This window comes from Crassostrea angulata, chromosome 8 (assembly GCF_025612915.1).
Source record: "Crassostrea angulata isolate pt1a10 chromosome 8, ASM2561291v2, whole genome shotgun sequence".
Lineage (NCBI taxonomy): Eukaryota > Metazoa > Mollusca > Bivalvia > Ostreida > Ostreidae > Magallana > Magallana angulata.
Window position 1 is genome coordinate 24373229 of NC_069118.1, and position 23901 is coordinate 24397129.

General features: G+C 34.8%; 3 protein-coding genes across 4 annotated transcripts; 2 read left to right on the top strand and 1 right to left on the bottom strand.

Annotated features, from left to right (window-relative positions):
* Positions 1 to 962: 962 nt before the first annotated feature.
* Positions 963 to 6912, top strand: LOC128160574 (uncharacterized). The gene is made up of 2 exons (XM_052823907.1): positions 963 to 1109; positions 3157 to 6912. The coding sequence occupies exons 1-2, from the start codon at positions 963 to 965 to the stop codon at positions 4069 to 4071; spliced, it is 1062 nt and encodes a 353-aa protein (XP_052679867.1). The 3' UTR covers positions 4072 to 6912.
* A 351-nt stretch (positions 6913 to 7263) lies between these two features.
* On the top strand, positions 7264 to 13141 carry LOC128160101 (kelch-like protein 28). Its single transcript, XM_052823367.1, has 11 exons — positions 7264 to 7589; positions 7739 to 7973; positions 8477 to 8932; positions 9150 to 10104; positions 10252 to 10336; positions 10505 to 10640; positions 10907 to 11023; positions 11230 to 11410; positions 11697 to 11900; positions 12180 to 12403; positions 12764 to 13141. Exons 1-11 carry the CDS (start codon positions 7338 to 7340, stop codon positions 12931 to 12933), a joined length of 3015 nt encoding a protein of 1004 aa, XP_052679327.1. The 5' UTR covers positions 7264 to 7337; the 3' UTR covers positions 12934 to 13141.
* Positions 13142 to 18529: 5388 nt separating this feature from the next.
* LOC128159849 (general transcription factor 3C polypeptide 6-like) lies at positions 18530 to 22085 on the bottom strand. 2 transcript variants are annotated; one of them, XM_052823060.1, is made up of 5 exons: positions 22002 to 22085; positions 21435 to 21515; positions 20837 to 20951; positions 19554 to 19721; positions 18530 to 19089 (listed from the first exon to the last, which is right to left on the bottom strand). In XM_052823060.1, the coding sequence occupies exons 1-5, from the start codon at positions 22029 to 22031 to the stop codon at positions 18983 to 18985; spliced, it is 501 nt and encodes a 166-aa protein (XP_052679020.1). In that variant the 5' UTR covers positions 22032 to 22085; the 3' UTR covers positions 18530 to 18982. The 2 variants fall into 2 exon arrangements, with proteins under 2 accessions (XP_052679020.1, XP_052679018.1); XM_052823058.1 differs by having other exon boundaries at positions 18530 to 19092.
* Positions 22086 to 23901: the final 1816 nt, after the last annotated feature.

Below are 23901 nucleotides of genomic sequence, written 5' to 3' on the forward strand. Positions count from 1 at the left end.
TTCCAATTACAAATAAAGCTCGACGGAAAAGAAAAAGAAGTAACGATGAACCCAATTAACAAAAATAAATATCTATCATTTTGTCACCAACTCACAATTAATACAGTGGTCAAATCAGATAAAGCCCGGATGCATTTATGATATGATCACACCCGAAATTCTTGAGCATTAAATCAAAGGCAGTAGGTAAGATATTACATGGTTTCTATTTGACATAATGTGGTTTATACATGGTTAGTTAATTCCATATGTAATTTACCGACCATGTATAAGCCACATTATGTCAAATAGAAACCATGTAACTATATAATATTAATACCGAGAAGCGATGGCCGACCGTCAACGCGTACGTACATTTGTACGCGCTATTTTATATAACATATTATGTGTTTCAATTTTAGGTAAAACTATTTTTAAAAAATAGGGTAATTTATGAAATAACAATAAATTTATCAGTCATTATTTAAAAATTATTTTTAATGAAATATGTATTTCGATTATCATATAGCAAATTATCATTTCATACGGGCTTTTCCGAATTTTTTTTTTTATGTATATTATATTCATGTATACATACGCCTTTTCTGACAGATGCCGTTGGATACGGTTATTTAAAAAAAATGAGAACTTCAACACCCGAACCCCCCCCCCACCAAAAAAAAGTTATCGTGCTCACTGCTGTGTAATTTTTCAGCTACCTTGTCATTTAAGATAATTTCCTGACAGCGTGTTATGACGACATGTACATGTACATGTATATAATTACTTGGAGTGCCTGAAATCTAATTCTTTTGATATTCCTACTTTTGAATTAATCTGTCAGTGTGTCTTAGGAAAAAAATTTCGGAAAGTATTGAATTCTTCATTATAAGCAACGTTCCTTAGTTAAGACTTAAAATCGGGTATTTTTATACGTGTGCGGATAACCGACTCAAAACGACAAGAGTTATCTATATTGTTGTATGCATCGAAGCAGAACGAGTGTACTTTCACTTTACGGTACAGTCATGGCTTGTTCGTCAACTTGTTGCATGGGGTGTCGAAAGGAATTTAAATTGAAGAATTTTGGATTTACAGATGTTCATCCAGCTCGCTTTGTTCTATTTCAGGTAGATATTGATTTTTTTTCTCTCAAATTCATGCACACGGAAATGATTTAACCTTCGAAATTTCACGTGATCAGGCTAATTTAAGCTCTTCGTTATAGAAAGAATAAATAAATATGGTAGATGGGAGCGTTTATATCATTAGATTTCGATACTAAATAAAATTGTCTTATTACAATACATAAGTGCAATCATTTTATAGATATCAAGTGTCCTGATATTTGAACCTGGACTGGGTCAGGTCTAGAACTTATAGATTGCGTAACCATAATAGTTTGGTAACTGGGTGCACTACCAACACTCGTTGGGCGGATCTGATATTCACATTGCGCAGTATTCTTGTGATTCGTTGGTCAAATCAAAGTATTTCATCACCAAATAATTACAACTGTTCAAATGTTCAATAACTATAATTGTGACAATTGAACATATACATGTTTTTAAAACATGCAACAGATGACTATAGTTGATAAATCCCAAATCTGTCAAATATCATATTTTAAAAATATTGAAAGGGTCTACTGTATACAGTAATATTTATGGATAAAACATAAAGTAGCACTGATTTGGTTGCAATTTATATGTTCAATAGTAAATAAAAATGCCCTGAGGCTGATTAAGAAAAAATTGTGTGTTTAGGGTAACACTGATGAAAAAATTAGGTTAGGTAGGAAGGGATTTTTTTTTTTTTTTATCATATTTTTTTTCTGCATGAATCCTAAGAATGTTTGTTTGTGTTATATTTAAAAATGGATTTGTTGATAGAAATAATATGAAATTCACAATCGGATAAAAACAGACATCTAAAAATGGTAGGATTGGGGCATTTTGTAGGTTAAGTCGGGTTACCCTAAACACAGAACTTTTTTTTGTTTAGGCCTGACCTTATTATGCCCTCATCAGTCAATGTTAAACATAATCTGATACAGGATTGTTATATTATATACACATTTACTTGTGGCAATTAAGTAACACATTTTACTTTATTTTAACAATGTATGGCATGACTCTACTCTAAGGACCCCTATCCTCCCTCTAATTGTCACAAACCACAGTTTTGAGTCCACATGTTTGATCACATGGGCATCTTATGCACTCTGCTCTCTATGACATATATAAAAATAATACATATGTCATAGAGAGCAGAGCGGATAAGATGCCCCTGTGGTTTGATATGAATCAGACGTGGTCACCGATGATCATCAGTGGATCATGGAGATATTGGATGTGAATGCCTCCCTCTCTACCTCATTTCTCTCTCTCTCTCTCTCTCTCTCTCATTTGCGGAAATCATGAGTACAGGCATCCCGACGTCTTAAACATTACAAAGAATACTGCCACCTCTCTTATAAAAATTTAAAATGCACATCATATAAGTTGTAAGAAAAAGTCAAATTCTAATGCAGCAACTGTTGAAGAGATGACTAAGTACATGTAGCTAGTTCGTTTCTTAATTATAATGTATTGATTGTGCATGTACTGTATATCCAGTAATTTTCGTTTATTTCGCGATGTATTTTAAATCGCAAATTATTGAATACGCAGAAACTATACTCTGTATCATTTTCTATAAGACAGTTTTAAAAATCGCCAAAAAAATTACTGCAAATTAAAAATGCTACACATTTTCCCCATTTTCGTGAAAAAAACAGGATATACGGTATATAAATATGTACTTGCTCATGTGTGTCACAGTTACATAGATACATAAGGTGCCTAAGTAGCGTAGTGGACAGTGCACTTGCCTCTCACTGCATGGACCCTAGTTCGATCCCTGTGATCGACAGTGGTTGTATGTAATAGGGTATGGCAGTTGCTCGCTTTGACACGTGGGTTTTTCCTGGACACTCCGGCTTCCTCCCACACCAATGACCCCCTCGGGCTAACATCCGTGCCAATGAAAGATATTGATATAAGTTGTATATCTTGTTTATCAATTGTTTTAAAATGAATAAAGTTCAGGGGTTTTTTGTTTTATTAGTTACATATGTACTGTAATAACAGATGTCTATTAAGATAATGTGATTATATTAATTTTGTTATTTTATAGTGGCGACTACCTCCAATCGTCTATGTCGTCTACAGAATGTTCTTGGCTGTATACGCAGACTTTTGGCTCATCTATACATCAGTAGAGTTTGCTGGATTTGGAACCGCAGATTCTGACATCATCATTGGAAACAACTCAACAGAAAATGGAACCAAAAACGGAACGGACGTGATGGTGATTTACCCATGGTACGCCTACCTGACCAACTGGACCTATCTGATGCTGTGCCTGTACCTGACATGGCACTTCTTTGTGACAGTGGCCTTCTTTCTACAGAATCCCATGCCATTTAATAACCGCCCGGATCCAGACTGCCATCAAAAAATGTTCTCCGAGATTCGGTCGTCCTCTTTTTACACCGCCACTGAATACAGGGAAGTATCCTCGCTTGATCCCGTTCTCGGTAATGAAACTTCAGTTCTTCCCTGGTATTTCAAGATGGTTTGGGTTCTGTTCAGCATTGCAAGCGTGGGATCGGTTTTGGTCACGTTGGTCTTTTTTATTTTTCTTTGGCCATTGTTTGACACTTCAAGCATTGGCATGATGAACCTTCAGCTCCATGGAATAAACTCAGTAATTATAGGAATAGAAGTCGTTCTCAGCGCTGTGCCTTGCAGACTCTACCATTTTGCCTATGCTTTACTCTATGGAATCACATATCTTATTTTCTCGGCCATCTTCTATGGAGCTGGAAACACTGAGCCCATCTACCCAGGAGTTCTAGATTGGAGAAGGCCAGGACAGACCACTCTATTTTGCCTGATTTTGGGCTTTATCGGTATGCCCATTCTTCAGTCATTCTTTTTCCTTGTCTACAAGATCAGAATGTTCGTCTACAAAAAATTGGTTAATGACATTACTTTGGAGGGAAATGATGATGAACAGAGAAATAAGTTTTCTCAATACACAATGTGACTTAAACAATGATTAAATCAAAGACTGGACTGCTAAAAAAAGGTCATTTGTACATTATTTTATTGAATTATACATTTCAATGGTATGCCAATAATTCAGATTTACTTCGGGGGGGGGGGGGTAAAAAAAAATTGTTATTTTTATTAACCATTAATATTATGAAAATGGAAATCTGTTGGCTATTTCGGTATAACTTGAATTCATTAATTCTGGAAATGATTTGGAGTCTATAGTCATCAGATTTATTTTATATTGACTGAATTATTTAAAGCAGGGCTGAAATGATAATTTATAGAACAATATTTATTTATGGAATCAGGACCTAAAATAAATAGATTAATTATTTCAATATTTAAATTGAAGAACAGAAGACATATCATTCTTAAAATAATTTTTTTTTCAACTTGTTCAACTAGTTTTCATTCTATTATTTAAACAAAATGCCAAAGTCATATCCATAATTACATTGATTATTCAACCAGTGTATTTCCTATGCATCCTATGCAAACTGATATTGAACCTTTTCATGAAATGCAATTTTATAATTGGTTTTGTTGCAAAAGAGAGTGATCTCTAAGTGTTTCATTTTCTTTATGCAATGATTTTAAATAAAATTGTAACAGTGTGAAGGACCTCAAAGTTATTTTTTCTTCTTTGTTATAAATAAGGGTATAAAGTTATCATTGATTTCTAAATGACCTCAGTTTTTTATGCATTCCCTTAAAATAACAAGTTTATTTCACCTTTAGAAATATTGTCTTTGAGTTTGTTTCTTTGTTGATTTTTTTTTTTACATTAATATTTAGTAGTCTTTATGTTACAGCGATTTGATGTTAAACACTACTAATTACAAAAAATGTCTGTACATAGTGAGCTGTTTCATATTTTGTTTAAAAATCATCCCAGTTAATTAATTCATTACAATACATTTGTAAAATTTGTTCTGCAATGATAATGAGGGCAAGTGGGTTGAAACCAAAAATGGTGTGATTTTTTAGCATGCATTTTTTGTATTTATGATAAATTTTATATATAATATATACTGTAAATCAACTTTTATTTGTGACAACTTTATTTTTGGATTTATTTTGGATAATCTAGTCTGCGATTATAAATGTTTGTGACTTAGCCTTATCCAGACTAGTACTGGTGTTGTTATATGGCAAGATATATTCGCGCCATGGAGGCTTTTGCAAACCTCTTGAAAATTTCTCGTACGCAAATAGAAGTTGGTTTACAGGAATGGTTACAAGTAAATATTTATGCATTTACAGTGTTAGACTTACATCTACACATGCATGTATATATTAATAATATGTACTTCACCTCAGCATTTGTTCTGGCAGTAACATGATGTATAATACAGTATTGTTATTGTTTATAACCTTATTGCATGTAGTTGTTAATATCAAGCTAGTCAGGGATGAATGTTTTAGTCATGTTCAATAGCCATGGTTATATATTTGATGTGTGCATATCTGATTAATATATACTGTGAAATCATAATTGTTCATTGGGGGGGGGGGGGGGGAGGGGGCAATGTTTGTTGCTTTTGTAGGTTTGTCAGTAACCCTTGCCAACAAATTCACATCCCCATGAAAAAAACATGTATCTATAAACAAGCATATTTTTGATATTTATTAAAATTATAATGATTACACTACAAATAAAATTACTTCCCGTGAACTAGGGAATAATTCCCCCCCCCCCCTTGAACATTCACCCCATGAATGAAAATGATTCCACAGTATTCACATTGTGTTTTTTGTTATTGTTTCTTTTTTGTATTTTTTTTCATTGTACATTTGATAAATTTTAAGCATAATGACTTTCATTTTAATGAAAGATCTTGTAAATAAAAGTTATAAGGAATAGCAAAGGTATTTTTGGTGCAGGTATATTATTATATGGCAGAAATATAAACTAGTTAAAGTAGTGTTGTTTCATGGTTTCCAAAATTGAGGGGAGGAGGATTTTATTATAGCTGTGTGAAGTTTATTAATTTTTTCCTTTTTAATTAGACACATATTTAGCATTTAGTAACTCATGTTGGATTTACATTGATTCTCTCCATTTGAGGGAGCATTGTTTGCGAAAATTAAGCTTAGTAGTCGTAGTACTCAATTTAGAGGCAAATGACTTTGTTTGAAATTATATATTAAGTTGATAATTTTGTCATTCCATGGCTTATTCACTATAAGATCATTTAAAGAAAGTTAAAATGTTATTGAATGTTTTTAGATATATTTATAGATATTTGTTACAATATAATGAATGATATATATATATATATAACATGGTTTAGTATTATCTTTATAATTATGTGCCTTCTTTTATACAAAGGGGGTTGAACTAGGTACATTTTAATGTTTTTTTTTTATCTTTTTGAAATAGAATTTACATTGTATATACTATGACTTTGTTAAAAAAATATGTAGCTTTCACAAAATATCTACAATATACTATTTCTCTCAGGTTTGTTTTTCCCTGAAGCAAGTTTCATATAAATTATTCATGTTATTTTATCCATTTTTATATATTTTCTACTTAAAAAGTAAATTTGTAAGTACATGTTTTTTGATAGAATTTTAAAATATTCTAGTTGTATATTAGGTCATATCATCATTGTTTTGTTTGAGATTTTGTTTAGTTTACAAAAATAATCATAGCCGGAATTGTTATAAAAATAAAAATAAAATGACTAACATGTACCTGTACATAAGTATTTACATGTAAATTGTTTATAGAGCTGCATGTTTACCAGTAATTAGTAAGAAATAAAGTAGAAAATCTGTACCACCTCCAGAAGTACCTGTAAATGTTAAATAAAGAGACAAAATTTTATCCAATGGTTTTGAATGAATTATCTTTCTTTGAATAATATTTTATTTTACTATGTAAAGAAAAAAAGTCTGCTTAATACATGAAATTTTAACTGTCGGTGAATATAAACAGCGTTTTGTGATTTATTCCGATAAAATTATAATTCGACATTAAGTAATACAAGAACGTGTGTAAATTGATCATCAGACATGTACTTACAAAACAAATTGAGAAAAATAATTAAGCAAACATTTTCGTTAATGACTTTCTCGGAAAACGGTATCGCGGCTTATTTATATTTTACCCGGAGTTATTATGACGTCATAGTTACATGACGTCATAGTGAATGTTGCTTGTATATATATACCGACGTCACAATAGATTGTCTCAAATTGTGAATGACGATTAGAGAATCAGTAGCTAGTCTATCAGTCTGATTAAAAATGACTCGATTCCATTTCTCGAACCGCTTGACCAAGAAGCTAAAAAAGCCATCGTCAAAGAAGGGTAGTAATGTCCCTAGTAATGTACCATCAACTTCTGCTGAGGCTGGTGGAACAGAAGAAGTGATGTCTAATATGGTTCTGAAGACGGTTGATTCAGACACCAAGAAGTCGTGTAGCAGTAGTAGCAGCTGTAGCAGCTTTGACGTGGCAAGTGATATCACACAGGGCAGTGTGCAAAGGATATTTCAGGTAAAATCATTCAATATTCTTTACATTATACATTACATTTATACAGAAAAAAACAGCATCCCATGAAATATCGCATGCCCCTTCCCAACGAATTCAAACGGCCCCCCAGTTCAGTATAACAATGCGTGCATTTATTTCATTATTTTCAGGAAGTGGATGGCCACCTTAGCGTCACAGATACCCAGCAATACCAAGATGCCGTGGAGGCGTTCAGCGAAACGGAGCTGAACAAGAAGCTAGCCGAGGAGCTGGACTACCTACAGGAGCTGCTGGAGGATGAGAAGAAGGGCGAGATCCATACTGACACCAAGTGGGTGGATCCAGAGGCGGAGATCCCGTGGGAGCAGACCCACAGGCGCGTGCTCACCATGACCGTGGATACCCGTGAGTTGATACGTACATGTAACCTATTCTATATTTAAGTTAATACTTTTCTTTATGAAACCAATTTGGATGAAATATATATTATGTGTTGAATATACTTTTAAGTAAATGAGTCATCAAATTCTAATACTGTGCGATAAAAAAATTACATAAAGTTTTGATGAAATACACAGTCATTATTATTTTGTGTGGAATATTCATTGATCTGAAATGTATAGTAAAGTACGGTTCTAAGAAATATGATTATAACGAAACTACGCGTGCAGAGAAATGGGATTCGAATAGCATTACAATTTTTCTTCAAAATGAGATAAATGTATCGCATTAGACGATTTACGTTTATAAAAAAAATCCAAATCGCTTGTTTCTGGCGCTACCCTATAAAACGGTTAAATATATTTTCTTTAAAAATCATTTCTAATACTTTAAATTAATTTGTTATGTTTTTTTCCTCGTGTCCTAAGCTTATTGGTACATGTATTTTGGATTCATTTGATTTGCAGACAAACACAAACATGGTCAAAATGGTCACTTGCACCATCATCACAACCACGACCCCGTCCCCACAAACACCCAGGTCCCTGAGACCATGGCCACCAAACTCCCCAACCGCAAAGTCCCGCTCCACAAAGAATTCGCCTGTACTAACCTGGCTTGTACCAATCCGCACTGTTCTGACGTCATGTGTGGCGTCAAAGGATTGGATGTTGCAGACAAGCATAAGCATCATGTACCTGAACCTATCCCCGTCAACAACCAGGTGCCTCACAGCATGGCTACCAGGCTCCCCAACCGCAAAGTCCCTCTCCATAAAGAGTTCGCCTGTACTAACCTGGCGTGTGCTGATCCGCACTGTTCTGACGTCATGTGTGGTACCAAAGTGACGGAAATCAAGAGTCACAACTCTGATCCCGATTTGTATTCCTCCAGATATGCTATGGATACAGCTGTTGCCCACAGTAAGGACATGTTGTTTTTACATGTTTCATATTCGCTTTCATATGGCTAAATTACATCGCCTTTTTACAAAATGTACATTAAGATACATGTATATATGCATTCATTGCAATATATATGTCAAAATTAAAAAGTTGTAATACTTGCATCTTTGTTGAAGTAGAACTCATTGCGTATTGTATAATTCAGTAATGTATAATTGATGCTTTTCCTTATCAGTTGAGAAGACAGTGAAAAATGAAGCGGATATTACCTCGCACGAATACGAGCACTACTCTGGCAAGCCCGTCCTGTTTGTCATGGACTCTAGGAACAAGTTCCATCCCCTCACTCGCCCACAGGAGGCCCACAAAGTCCTGGACGTCTGCAAAGAGTATGAGCCCACCAAGTCACAGCAGCACGTGATCAACACACTGCAAGGGAGCGAGGACGCCAACACCGCCGCCCACGATATCCTGACGGGTACATTCATCCGCAACTGTCAAGAGGAAAACCTGATGACCGATGTCAACATATACATCGGCGGCGAACTGTTCACCGCTCACAGAATTATGCTTGCGCAATATAGTTCGTACTTTCAGGAACTGTTCTGCATTTCGAAGCGGGATAACAATTTGCCGTTCAACTTAAAGGTGAAAGGAATATCCGCAGATGCGTTTGAGGCGTTCTTGCATCTTGTGTACATCGGAGACTGCAACATAACATCAGATATCGTGATGGATCTGTACATGATCGCAAAACGATTCAGTGTCGATGAACTTCACAACAGATTGAACGATTATCTTAACTCTTTGAGCACCGATAATTGCCTCGATATCATGTTGCGGGGAGAAGCTCCCCCAGGTGAACCTTTGTACGAAACGGCCCTAAAATTCTTGATCAGAGATTTCCAGAAAGCCGTGAAGAAAGCAGCGTTCTTGGAGCTCCGTCTTGACGTCTTGATCAAGATTTTATCCTCAGATTTCCTCAAGATTGATAAAGAGACTGAGGTGTTCGATGCCGCCCACGCCTGGATCAAACACGACATACCGAAGCGTGAGCAACACCTGTCACGTGTCATGGAGTGTGTTCGATTTGCTCTGATGGACCACTTGGAGCTCTTCGTCCTCTTCAGTGGAGTTGATCTCATTCAGAAAAATGCTTACTGTCGGGAGATGATGATGAAAGCAAATTGGTATGCCTAAAGATGAATGTTGGCAAAATATTGTTTCTTCTGTACATGATTCAGGGCTATATTAATATAATATGCGTGAAAGATTGATTAGAATAACTATTGTGTAAATTCTTGAGAATGTTTTTATTTTGTTATCTATTTGTTCAGGATTATCACGTCTCGTATGTTGCATTTTGCCGATCCATTTGATCTTCCCTGTCCAAATAAAAGGGACCCAAATCTTCTGCATCAGGTATAATATGATTTGAACATGTCCCCATGCAAGAGAGAGAGAGAGAGAGAGAGAGAGAGAGAGAGAGAGAGAGAGAGAGAGAGAGCAACACTGTTCGATGAGTTTTTAGTGATTTATTGATTATTTAATTCTAATTTATCAACATGTTTTTCATTTCATATGTTACAGACACCAGATGAAGGACTTGATGATTCATTAAAAATCCAACCCAAGATTCCAAAAGAGGATAAACTTGTGCCAGGGGACCTACTGGCGTTTGGAGGATTTTTCTCGGGATCCGACAAAACTAGGGCCGTCGAAGGAGGTATACTAGTAAATTAGTACATTGTTTTACTTTTCTTGTCATGTGTCAAAAAGTGGTCTTTTCAATTTCTCTCATATTACACCATTTTGATCTATGCACTTTTTATCTTTTCAAAAAATATAATTTAAAACATGTTCAGTCATAAGATACAGTATATTGTATATGATATAATCAATTGAGATTCTTTCATTAATTCTTTCACATTTAATTTAACTCAATGTATACAAGAATCTAAAGTTATTAAAGAAATATTATGTTCTGTTTAGCGAAAAGCATCATGTGGTATCATGTCGACTCTCGGAACTGGAAAAAACTAACTGAACTTCCGGAAGCCCGCATCCATCACGCCTCGTGTGTCCTAAACGGCAAGATCTATATTACCGGTGAGTCCCTTGTCATTAACATTCATGTATTATTTCTTAATATGAGAAAGATTTCTTTTGAGTGGCACAAACACTTGACTGTAGTGTCCATCAAAAAGTACCCCGTTGTCTAACATGTACATGTAAGTGTTGCATGGTCTAGTAAGTGGTGCCCATACTTGTACTGTTCACGAAATGAGTAAACGTGTTTATGTTTGGTACTTTAGGGGGAAGCGACCCCAAATTCCACAAGGAATCCCCGAAAGCACTAGCAAGTTGTTTCTGCTTTGACCCCCATACTATGGAATGGACCAACATTGCCCCAATGAGGACCCCCAGACTGATGCACAGTTTGGTGGCCCTCAGTGGCCGCCTGTACGCCATTGGAGGTCAAGACATCAACGATAGGTAAATATCTATTCTCAGTCTAAATCTATTTATTAAAAAGAAATTCTAGTTGTGATTTAGCAAATTGGAAGAGGGTGGCTCGGTTCTCAGTAAATATGTTCCATAAGAGGCCAAGAGTAGTCAAAGTAGATCCTTAAAGCTAACTAAAATTGCGACGACGATTTTGTTTTGCGATTAAGTTTTTGCAAAAAAACCCAGTACTTTTTTGCTTATTTTGAATACAATTTTTAAAGTAGTTTATGTCATATGATAATGATATATTAATGCCCTCTCCACTGTATTCCAGGCTCCTGAGTCGTGTGGAGTGTTACAACCCGGACACAAACAAGTGGATAGCTGTGGCCTCCATCAATGTCGCCCGCATTGCCTCTGCTGCGGCCGTAATGGACGGAAAGATATATTTGGCTGGTGGATACACGGCCGACATCAAAGTCAAATCAGGCACGCCCATCTCCTCCATTACGGAGTGTTATGACCCAGAGAATCAAAAGTAAGTTCTAATTAATATACCACTGCTTAAAAGTAACCCCTAAGATTTTGTTTTTTAATTTTTGTTTTTATTGGGATTGTCAATAATATTTATTTATTGATTCAATTTTGGGTGTTCTTTCTTTATTCTGCTGCTGCTGTTTTTATTTCTTCATTTGTTTATTTTGTTTTGTTTTGTTTTGATTTTTTTTTTTTTGGTGACTTACTAAAACTTTTCTCAAACATTCAATCGCACATTGTATTTGATAAGCAATCTTGATATTTTCATTAAACGTTACAGGTGGACCCGCCTGGGCGATATTCGCATCCCGCGGTGCCAAGCCTCCCTGGTGGCTCTAGGTGGGGATCTGTATCTGTGCGGTGGTGCCACACGGACCCACGGTACCGACTTCACCACCGCCACCAGCCTCCGGGACATCGATAAGTATAGCAAGGAGTTCGACATGTGGGAGAAGGTGGCAGAGCTAGACACCGAGAGACACGCCTGTGGTGCCGCGGCAGTCGGTAAGATACATACAGTGTATCTGGTCTGTTGACTTAATGTGTTACTGGTCAACTGAGAAAAATTCTAATTTTCTCTACTAAAACTTGAACAATATACAGATGCTGAGATGCATAATATATGATATGGAGCAAAAATAACTTGACCGAATGGGATTTAATAGAATTTGAATGAGAATTTAACTAGCTTAAATCTAAAATACTGGTCCCAGACCATCAATCAGTAGTTAAGGTCGAGTCCGGAAAGACGGTCAGATATATATTAATATATCAGAAGACATGATTCATATTCTAAAGTATACACATTGTAGGGGATGAAGTATCATCATCGTAAAGTTATATGTACATTTGATATATTTACAGGGAATAAGCTGTACATTTGTGGTGGTGCTTGCTCTGCTATGGGATACATGCTCCATTCTATGGAGGTATATGACGCTGCCGCCGGGAAATTCGACAGAACCGCTCCAGACTGTCCCCTCCCTGGCCGGTTCCTGAGTTTAATCGCTGTCCCGCCCTGCGCGGAGAACTAAATTACGGAAACGATTCATTGATCGAAATTATTTTGATATAAAAAGGAATATTTGGTAATCTTAATCTGTAGTTAAATTCTTTGCTAAGGGAGTTAATAATGTTATGGTTGTTAAATGTTTTACCTATATATTTTTCAGTAAACCACTACTGTTAAAAGCAATTATGGTTATACCCTTTTGCCTCTAAAGGAAATAAAATTAATGCAACAAAGAAAACGGCTTTATTCTGTGTTTGATTACTGTTACACAACATTTCTTTTAACCTTGGAGGAAGAAAGGCAAGAATTATTTGAAAGTTAAATTGACTGGACAGCTGGCAAAGGCTTAGTACATGAAATACTATCGCATGTATTCCAAAAGAGAGGGAAAAACCCGTAATTGAATAAAAGGCATGGAAATAGATGTAACGATAACATTATTGGCAAGTAATGTTGTAAATGGCGTGGTTATATTTGGAAGAAATGGAACTTCTGTTTTATTCATTTAATGAGGAAAAAATCCATAGTATTGATGGACTTGAAGTTCAAAAACTGTGAACTTGTTTTAACATTGTTCGGTTTCCAATGATTGTTTTACATATACCATCAAAAGCAATAATGCTATTAACTTTAATTTTAAGCATCCAAAACCGTAGCATTTAAAACACCTTATATACGTAACAAAGCCAAAGGAGATATAATGCGGAGAAAAAATATTGACAGAACTTTAAACTGACTTAGATCTATTTAAGAATTAAACATATGTGTGGCGATAAAAAGATTTCCAAATATATTGAAGGAATTCATTTGGTTAATGGTCTTGGCGATTATTTACAATACACAGGCATATGTTGTATTTACACAGTAGCCCTTTGAGAAAAGTCCCACAATAAAACGATGAAATCCTTTCACTTTTTTCTCCCCTATTCAAATATCTCGTTACTGGCTTTTCATATGTATGTAATTCAATTATCAGAGAATGGGCTGGCATAATGGATGATCGAAGTCCTGTATAATTGCAATGTCAAAAGGACACCGTGTGCGTAAAATTTAAATGTTCTCTAAAAATGAGTTTGGTTTAAAATGTTAAAGGCTGGTGAAGTAACGGTATTGAATTATCTTGAATGCAGTCCGTCTTTTTTTCTGTCCCGGAACAAACCGCGATGGGATTACATATGAAAAAGAGGAGTTTTTGTTGCATTCAGCATTGTTGCTTAGTCACACAGCACAGGCGTTAAAAGGTATTTTACCCAGCAGAAGGGGAAAAAAGCGAAAGTGACAGGAATCCGACTTCATTCGCGTGGAATGAACAAAAAAATTAAGAGCGCGGACTTGAGTGCTTTACGTATAGTATATATTGTTTTCAATATTTGTGCTTCGTAAAGATCTTTCTTTATTGGCGTGCATATTTCATGAAAAACGTTCTACTTCGAACTTAAAAGTGGAAAATATTATTCAAAATTGAAGCAATTCCAAACTATACACAACTCATGAAAGAATGGCCCACTCAAGTTAAAGTAAATTAGGGCACGTTTTGTACATTGTATCCGATTCGGAGACGAAATGGTAATTAAATGCCAATTAATCGCCACCAAATATTAAGCGCATATGTGTTAATAACTACGGGTTGGACAAGAGTGTTTGCACAAACAAGACAAGAGATTACAATCTTGATTTTAATAAGATTGCAGACAAGTGCAATAGCGACGAAGCAGGATTAAAAGCCCGGCGTTTTTACAGAACTGCGCGGGGATTTAACTTGAGAAGATTCCTACGGTACTTATTTACCTTTGGTCGTCTCTATATCGACAATAGATACATAATACAGCGTTAAAAGACATTCTTCGGGATTGCGAATTGACACGGCAATACTCAAAGATCTTCAAACGATTGCAGTATATTTTGGATTCAAGATAAGAAGGGTTGTATCATAGGCACTTGACTTTTCGGGATTTGATTTGACACTATACCTGCCGATATCATCTTAATTTTGATTGATATGATAAACCGGGCCGAATTGTCCATCGGAATTTCCTGTGGAGTCTAAATTCGCAGTTGCTGGTGCAAAATGTAAGTCTTTGCATCGTTCCTCTTTGAGACCTCCCCTTATCAGGTCAATCCAGATCGAAGTTATCTAATTACGGCCTGCGCAATGAGTCGAGACCTTTTTCTTCCCCACAATTTGTTTTACAACAGAAAACCAAGCCTGGCCCAGGCTTATTATACTGGGATTCGCAGCGCATTAAGGGACGACAATGAGGACGAACTCTCCGAAGATGGAAGAGACTACAAGATTCTAGGAGTGAAACAGGAACTGAAGCCAGCTAAACCGGAAGAGGTTAAGGAAGACCTTTCCTGTAAAGAAGAAGAGACGAATGCTGGGATGATACGGGAGTCCGCGACACGAAGCGGTCGTGGTTTTAGTCGGAGGTTAGATGTGGCGTCTCGGGTACAGAGTAGGGAGTCTCTGTATGCCCCATCTGTGTCCTCCCCGCGCCCGGACCAACAGTTTGATCCGCGCAGATCGCGAAGCCAGCCGACGCATTCAGCTACACAATGGCCAGTAACATTGGAACTCTCAGGTAAAAAAATTCACGATCAGAATGGGAGACATTCTTTGTCTGCTGCTCAAGACAACGAAACAAAGTCTGGCGAACGGGAGACAACGACAACTGATATTACAGAGATTGCTGGGAATGTGGAAAATGTGGACCAGACTGTCAGTGATTCACAGAAAGGAATCTTATCACATTTACCCCCTCTATCGCAATCCCTTGTCAGACAATCTGCCACGCCCTCCGCAAATGCGAAGAAAATGTCGTTTTCGCCTACATTCTACGCGGATTATGGACTTCGATGTGAGAAAACGGATACATTTCCAGGATTGCTTCATCGTAGAAAACGAGAAAAAAGTAATGTGGAAATCGTTAAACAGATAGAACAAAAAGCCAATCGGCATATTTACGCGTGCCAGGTGTTGAGCAATTCCAAGCGAGGAAGCAAAGCTGCACAGAGCGTCAACACCCTGAAACAGACGGTCGGGCCAAAACGGGCGTCTACGTCACAACTGCCAACAACGTTTGTAAGGCAACATTTACACCACGCTCCAGAGAGACAAGCAACATTTGTTGATGTTTCGAAACGAGCACCATTCTCGCTTTTCATTCGAACACGAGAATCTCCCGATTTCTCGAGAGCTCCTCGTCACAAAACGGCGCCTCTACCGGAAATCAACGGCAGGACACTTATCTTGGGATTTGACACAAAACATTGAAGAATACTCAAGGGATATTACGGCGAAATAAGTTCATTACCAAGTGCATTACTTATGGGATACTGATATTTCGTGATCACATGGGTGATAAATTTGTGCCAAGACAGCCTCACTGTGCGAATACATTGTGAAGAGCTCTTTACGTATACAAAGTATATTATCTTTATGCGTCCAATATTTTTATGCATATAATTATACCATGTTTGTAAAACTAAACTAAGGACTAGATTTTGTTAAATACGTCCAAGGGGCTTTGTGTTTGCAAATTGAATTTTTCCGTTTTTATTCAGTGGTGCAATGCATATATATGTCTGAGAATAGTGCCCATATGCATGATGTTCGGACAGAAAAGTAAATTACATGTTAAGAAAATGACGCCAAACAGAGATGACCTCCTGCAATGTTGCTTAAAATCAAGGCCTATGTTTACCAGGAATCTACAAAATGTATAATTTAGCCGAGATACGTGTCGATTTGGTTTTCCACCACCATTAACAAAGCTTTGTAAAATGTTTATGAACAGGTAAACCTACAGTGTATATATTAGGCAAAAACGTGCTTGTACAAAATCAGAAATTTAAATTGGTCAGCTGTGTGTTTAAATGATTATCATTCAGAAACAGAATTAAAACTCTGCGGGTGTTTTAAATGCATTGATTACGATTTATTGAACAACGTATTTGAAAGGAGACAGATATGGTTTAACCCTAAGAACCGAAATTAGACCTATTTGTCTACACGAAATATTACTAAGGATTTATTTCATAATTCCCCTGAGGGGGAGATAAAAATCAATTTGTTCGATTTTTTCATTTCAATGGTTCAAAAGCAGATGCATTGACATTTCATATTAAAGTTGTTAAATTTTCAATTTAATATTCTTATCGACTTTTATGTGATCTTTAACCCCTTAAAGTGGCACTTTCATGGTGCCTTTGCATTTTCCCCAAATCAAACCAAAAAAAAAAATCAGCCCTGATTAAACACCGCTTACATTTCTAAAACTCTCAATAAAATATTATTATCGTTCATTTAAAAAGCGTGTATATTTTATATTTTTCTAATAAAATCTTGACAACAAGTTATTCAAAGAAGATCACGTTGGAAAACAGCTGTAAATAATGATTTTAAGAGAATTCAAACATATTTTGTGAGATAAGTACAGGTAATTCGTATACACTGTATATGTACTATAAATATAAGTCATAATTCATCGAAAAATCAATATAAATAAATATCGTATGCTTCGACCCTTTAATATTCGGTGTTTTTTTTTCCTTTAAAATCTGCGTCCCTAAATTGCGACGCTTAGTAAAACAAAGCACCGGCAACCACATAGCGACGAATTTACGAAAAGGTGTAACGATGTACAATGTAGAGGATGCTCAAAGCTGCAGAAATAGCGTAGTATCAATTTCAGATGCATGAAAAATGTTCAAATCCTGTATCGGTTCGTATTTACATGTATATTCATAATAGGTAATAGATATTTCCAAAAAAAAGCTTTTAACAAGTTCATTTCACAAATATGTAAAGGGTCTTCACTTAAAGACCGTCTATGCAGTTTGAAAAAAATGGGGGGTTTTTTATTCAAAAGAAAAATTATATCGCTTAACGGTGTGTATTTTGAGTGTACAAGATTCTAGTTCGATATGAACACAGGGTGTGTGGCATTATAACCATGCAAGGAAAAAAATTGAACAATTTGAGAAAGGACGATGCATGCAAATTAAGTTTTCAAATAATATCTTGGTCTGATTTAAAGTACTTAGCCTTGAATTGTTAACAAATTATGATAATGTAGCTAGCAATTCTTTTCTCTATTTCCTTCATCAAATGACAGATACCATATGTACCCTTTAATCAGTGTGCAGTTAAATGTAAGTGTCTTGCACATATCATTAATTTTTTTTTTCAAAGGGTGGGGGTGGGGTCTGGTTGAGGCCTATTTTCTGTAATTTGACCGTGTAAAGAGGCATTACTCTATCATAACTCAGTTTTGTTTTGGAGGAGGGGGGGGGTATTGTGCAATGTCTATCTTTTGGTTTACACATACATTTGTAGCAACCATCTCTTGAACATTTAGGTGCATCACTATATGTATATATCTAACAAATACAATTTAATATAATTTCTTTATGTATCAGTGACTCTTTGCCACAATAATTTCCCTTTATTGTTAATGATTTTGACAATTTATTACAAATAATGATTTTTTTCCCTTAAAGTAAGCTTTCAAATTATTAAAGTACTGTAATACTCTGCTAATGCATTTAAGCCTATCTTTCATTGTATCTCTATTAATGACATCAATGCAATAATTTAAAGAAGAAGCAAGAATGAGATCTTGAGGCAATTTTTTAATCAACCTACAATGTACATGTACATGTATGTAACCTAGCTATAATATATAAATTCAAAAACAGGTAATCAAAATTTTACATCATTTCAACTTCACAAAAAAGGCTTACATACATTTATAGTTTCAAGCCCGCTGTTTCAAAATCGTCTGTACATTTTCATACATGTTATGTGCAAATTTACAAACTACATGACTGTATATTGTCAAATACTGATACACCAGTAGCATAAAATTCAATCATTTGCATAACATTAGCTGCCATCCATTGATACCTTTTTGAACATGTGCCAACAATGCAATCCGATTGTCTTGTTTAGCAATATTCCTGTGTGTTTTCAGTTGTAATCTCTTCCATCATCATCATCATCATCATCATCATCATCATCATGTGTCATCATCAGTGATGTAAAACATTTCCCATAATTCCCTCTACATCTAGGTGACCTCTGAACCTGTCTCCATGGTGGATGGTCTATCTACGTTACCATGGTTATTGTCTGTGTTTTCGGGTGTATTACTACTCTGCTGAGTCTCCTGAGAGCCTGCTAATACAAGGAAACCCAAGTAAAAAATATAAAGAGTAAATTAATTTTAAAATAAGCAAGAAAAATACAAAAAGGCTTGAGTGTATTTTGTCAAGAGGATCATTTTGCATGCATACCATAATACAAGTAATAATAAAAAATCAAACATATGAATTTTTCTTTTTAAAAATAGATTATAAATATACAGCATTGCTAAAATATTTGATGATCAACATTTATTTTATTCATAAGTGTTATCAGATGTTATCTGATGTTACAAAGCTTCCCAGCCATAAAATGAAGTACTGTTTGTACATGTTAATGAGCAAAATAAACATGCACATAGAGCAGCATTTTTATGTACTACATCTACCTAATGGGAATTGACTTTTGGATATATAAACCTGTGCATGCAAAATATTTTTCTTTGCTCATTCTTTGTATTTTGGAGAGAGAGAGAGGGGGAGAGAGAAAGGACCAACCTGTTGATGTGTTTGGAATCTCTGATGTATAAGAACTAGTTGTGCTTCCTGTTTCCTTGGTTTCCTTGGGTGATATAAATGCTCGATTCAAATCTAATTTCTTGTCCAAGCATGTAATATACTCGAGTTTGGCACACTCTTTGCCTTTCCTCACGTCAGTTTTAATATCTAGAGGAAAAATAATTTTACATATATTTACATGTATATTCATTTAATTTTAATACAAAAAGTGATTTCAACGTCTTTATAGAAAGATTAAAATACAATTCTTTAATGACAATTCTTTGAATATTGCAGATGCCTTACTAATGAGAGTTAATTATATGCCTAGGCCATTTAGTATCAAATTGTGAGAGGATAAAATCACAAGCACTGAACTCTTGTCATAATTTTATATAATGTATTATAGCTTTGTTTTACATGTCCTACAGTTGCTAGGTAGTTGTAAATTTATTTTCAAATCAAGAGAGATAACTCTTGAATGACTGTTTAAATTGACCAATACCCAATGGTACAACTGAATCCTCAGACACAGCCTTTTCTTTCTAATCTGTTTTTCTAGTCAATAATACAAAACTTTATTTCTCCAAACTTAGCATATTTCACTTGAAAAGAATTTATTTGGCATCTATTACATAATTCACAAGTACTGATGTAAGTCATTATTTTATCAAACAGTGTATTCGAGATTACAGTATATAATTAGCATACTTGTGAACTTGCTGACAATATTAGCCTACTTTGCAGGTACATGTATTGAATCTGTAACATAATGATCTTTATCATTCTAGTGGTCTTTATAATTAGGTGAACACATTGATTATGGGCGATACCATTGAAAAAAATGCAGACAGTTTACAGCTTTTGCTATTTCCTCCCCAGTAGCAAATCTATCTGATGTACATTGTAGATAATGTAGGGTGCGTGTGTCGAACCCCCCCTCCCCCTTGATTCTGGAATTTTCTCTATATAATATACCTATTTCAATTATGTACAGCTCTAAAAACACTGTTTTATATAAATGTTTAGGCAGCCTTTCCCCTCCTTTTAGAAGAAATACTTCAACATCCTTTTCAAAGTGAAAATAATACCTCTATCCACTGGATCCCACACTGCACTTTCATGTAACACAGCTTTAAAATTGTAAATACTAGTAATCCTGACCAATGGATTTTATCATACAGTCTTATAAATCATCTCTGTTCACTTGTAAGTATGAATATTACATAAAACTAGTGCTGTTTTAAAGAATTGTTTGAAATCAAGAGGAAAAAAACATTTACCTTCAGATGATGGGTCTTTCTCCTCCATGATGATGTAGGTTCCTAGAGGTGCCACATATTTCCCTGAGAATGTGTAGCCATCTACTTGCAAGTAAGGGGTTTCTGTACCTATTCCCTGAGAAAATTTTAAATAAGTCCACAGTACAGTTAAATCCAAGCAAACCAAACTCTCACATTTCAATGAATCTGGTATACGCTGTTTTCAACAGAAAAATATTAATTTAGTGTAAAATATGAGATATTTATATTAGATATTAGATCTAATGTCAAAGACTGAGTTTGGTGGTGATATCGATGATTGGGTTTCTCAAGATTTGAAATCTATATACATTGCACAATGTATGTAAGCATATATAAGGCTTTGATTTCTTCTACAACAAAAAAATGCAATAGTTAATATACATGTACATGTACATAGTTTTGATCCAAGATGTCACTGAAAAGTCAGAAACATTAATAATAAGATGAGAAACATTAATAACAAGATCTTGATCTTAAACCAATGTAACTCAAGTAGTTGTGTTTTTTACAAACTGTACATTTTGCTGTCAAATATTATGCATACAGTCATTTAGTTTTTCTTTTGAACGAAACTTACTAAAACTTTGCAATTTCCCTCGGCTGTCTGCAGGAAGTCTGGCTCTAAAATGCCATGCAATTCAGCCATCAAAATTTCCTCCTGAAATATACAATATGTTATACATGAAGTACCGCATGCCATGGATTAAGAAAATTTATTGCTTTGGGAAAATACCATATGTACACAATGAACAAGAACTTTAACATTCTTTACAAAGAAATCTTAAAATCATTTTTAGACAAAAATTTGCTCCTGAAATATACATGTTATACATGTACATGTAGTATCACATGCCATGGATTAGAAAAATTTATTACTTGGGGAAAATACCATATGTACACAATGAACAAGAACTTCAACATTCTTTACAAAGAAATCTTAAAATCATTTTCTAGACAAAAAAGATCAATTAAGTGGAGCAATATATATTGACTGATTACTGATGACAAAACGTATGCAGGTACAGCAACAAAAATAAAACAGTTAACAAGTGAACGTTATCTAAACATGTTACAAGCATGGTATATCGACATTGTGTCCAAATATTACATTAAAAATACAAGGCATTGATAAAAGACAACGCACCTCTTCTTCCCATTCTTCCGACGAATCCATGCTGTTGCTCTACTTTCACTTTCCACGGGTTTTTTAAAATCAGTTTCCCGATCCCGATTCTTAAAATAGAGAAAATGAAAAAGTTAATTACAAAGCATTAGCAACCTCTTTTCAACATAACATTTTGTTCTAAGTTTTTTTTTCGGGTTTTAATTTTTTTTTTAATTTTATAAATGTCTATGGTGATACTCACCCATATCAGATACAGACACATTTTAGTATGGATGTACATGTACATACATAATCTATAGGTTTCTCAAGAACTTTGATTCCACTATAAATGTAAATAAGAAAGTACCCACAATTAACCATACTGATTTTAACTAAAGTATAGTTATAAAAGCTTAAGATCCCATGGATTGAATGTACACGTATGCATACTCTTTTGTTATATCTGTACATGTACATTTAGAATGAAGGAATTAATCAATTATGGTATAAAGACTAAACGACCAGTCAAATGCAGAAATGGTTATTTTATATTGAAAATTCTTTTAAGGGTCACATGTATATCATAATTTTTTAATCAACTTTTTGATATAAAAAGTACTTTACCATTAAAATATCGACAAATATTTGTTTAATTTCGAACGTCAAATCACTGTCTTCCTCCAGAGACCAGTGGAGACTGTACATGTAAAAATGAATAAGCGTTCCTTTTTTACGATTGACGCTGTGCCTCTTGTATAATAGCAATCATATGAAATGAACATGTCCTGGAGTGCAATTTTTTTTCATTTAAAAAATAATACTTTTACATGTATATACATGTAGATTCTAGATTTTGTGAAAGTCCAAAATACTTTTCTATATAAAAATGTTGTGAATTGATGACCACTTTATAAACTCAAAGAGCTCTGTTAATTCATTATAATAGTTTAGATTTATGAATCAGTTTGTCCTTTCTGAGTAGTTCCTGGGTACCCTTTTCTCGCTTTTTCTATAATTTATACGACACCTCTGATATTTTATCATCAATTGTTTACATATATATACATGCATGTATTATGTACCTTGTGTACCGTCACATTGATTGTGTGAGTGAAATAAACTGAATGAAATTGATTTTTCATGTTTTTGAATGCAATCTAAATATCTGTGAACACAACAATACACATGTATGTATAATAGTTATACATAATAAGTCATATCGTGCATGCCAACTACATGTAAAGTGTAATGCATTGTCTCAGTATACTTTGTATCCTCAAAATATGTAAATGAAAATGTATAAACATGTATACATGCATGCGACATTCCCTTTTATTATATCATTTATATATTCAGTTTAATCTGTTAATATAGAACCATTTTAAGAAGACCTTGGACTTTCGGTTGGACGTAGCTATCTATTTCTTGCGTCAAAACAAGTTGAAAATGACGCGGTTTCAAGCGAAATATGCACCGATTGCGTAGTCTTAGCTCAAAAGCCAGACAAATCTTGTTGACTTCAAAGAGCAATGACCGAGTGGCTGACAATGAAATAGACAGGCCTACGTCACATTGCTGTTTGACACATCTACCCAAAGTCCAAGCTCTTGGTAAAATGGTTCTATATACTGCATACCTATCTTAAAGAATAAGACGTCCTGGAATTATAGAAAGTGCAGCCAAAAAATGCATGTTCAATGAACAATCAATTGAAATCCATGCATTTATGCATTACAAAACGTATTTCCTATCAATTATCGTTGAATTAGCGTTAAGGTCTTAAGATCAATTTACTTGATTACAATTACAAAAATTGAATTCTCATGCAGCGTCGGGGTGGGATTTAGATTTGAACATCAGATTTAAATGATTAAATTGAACGCTTGAAAAGTGAATAACTGGAAATGACAAAGGATTAAGTTTGTTTGTTTGGGATTAT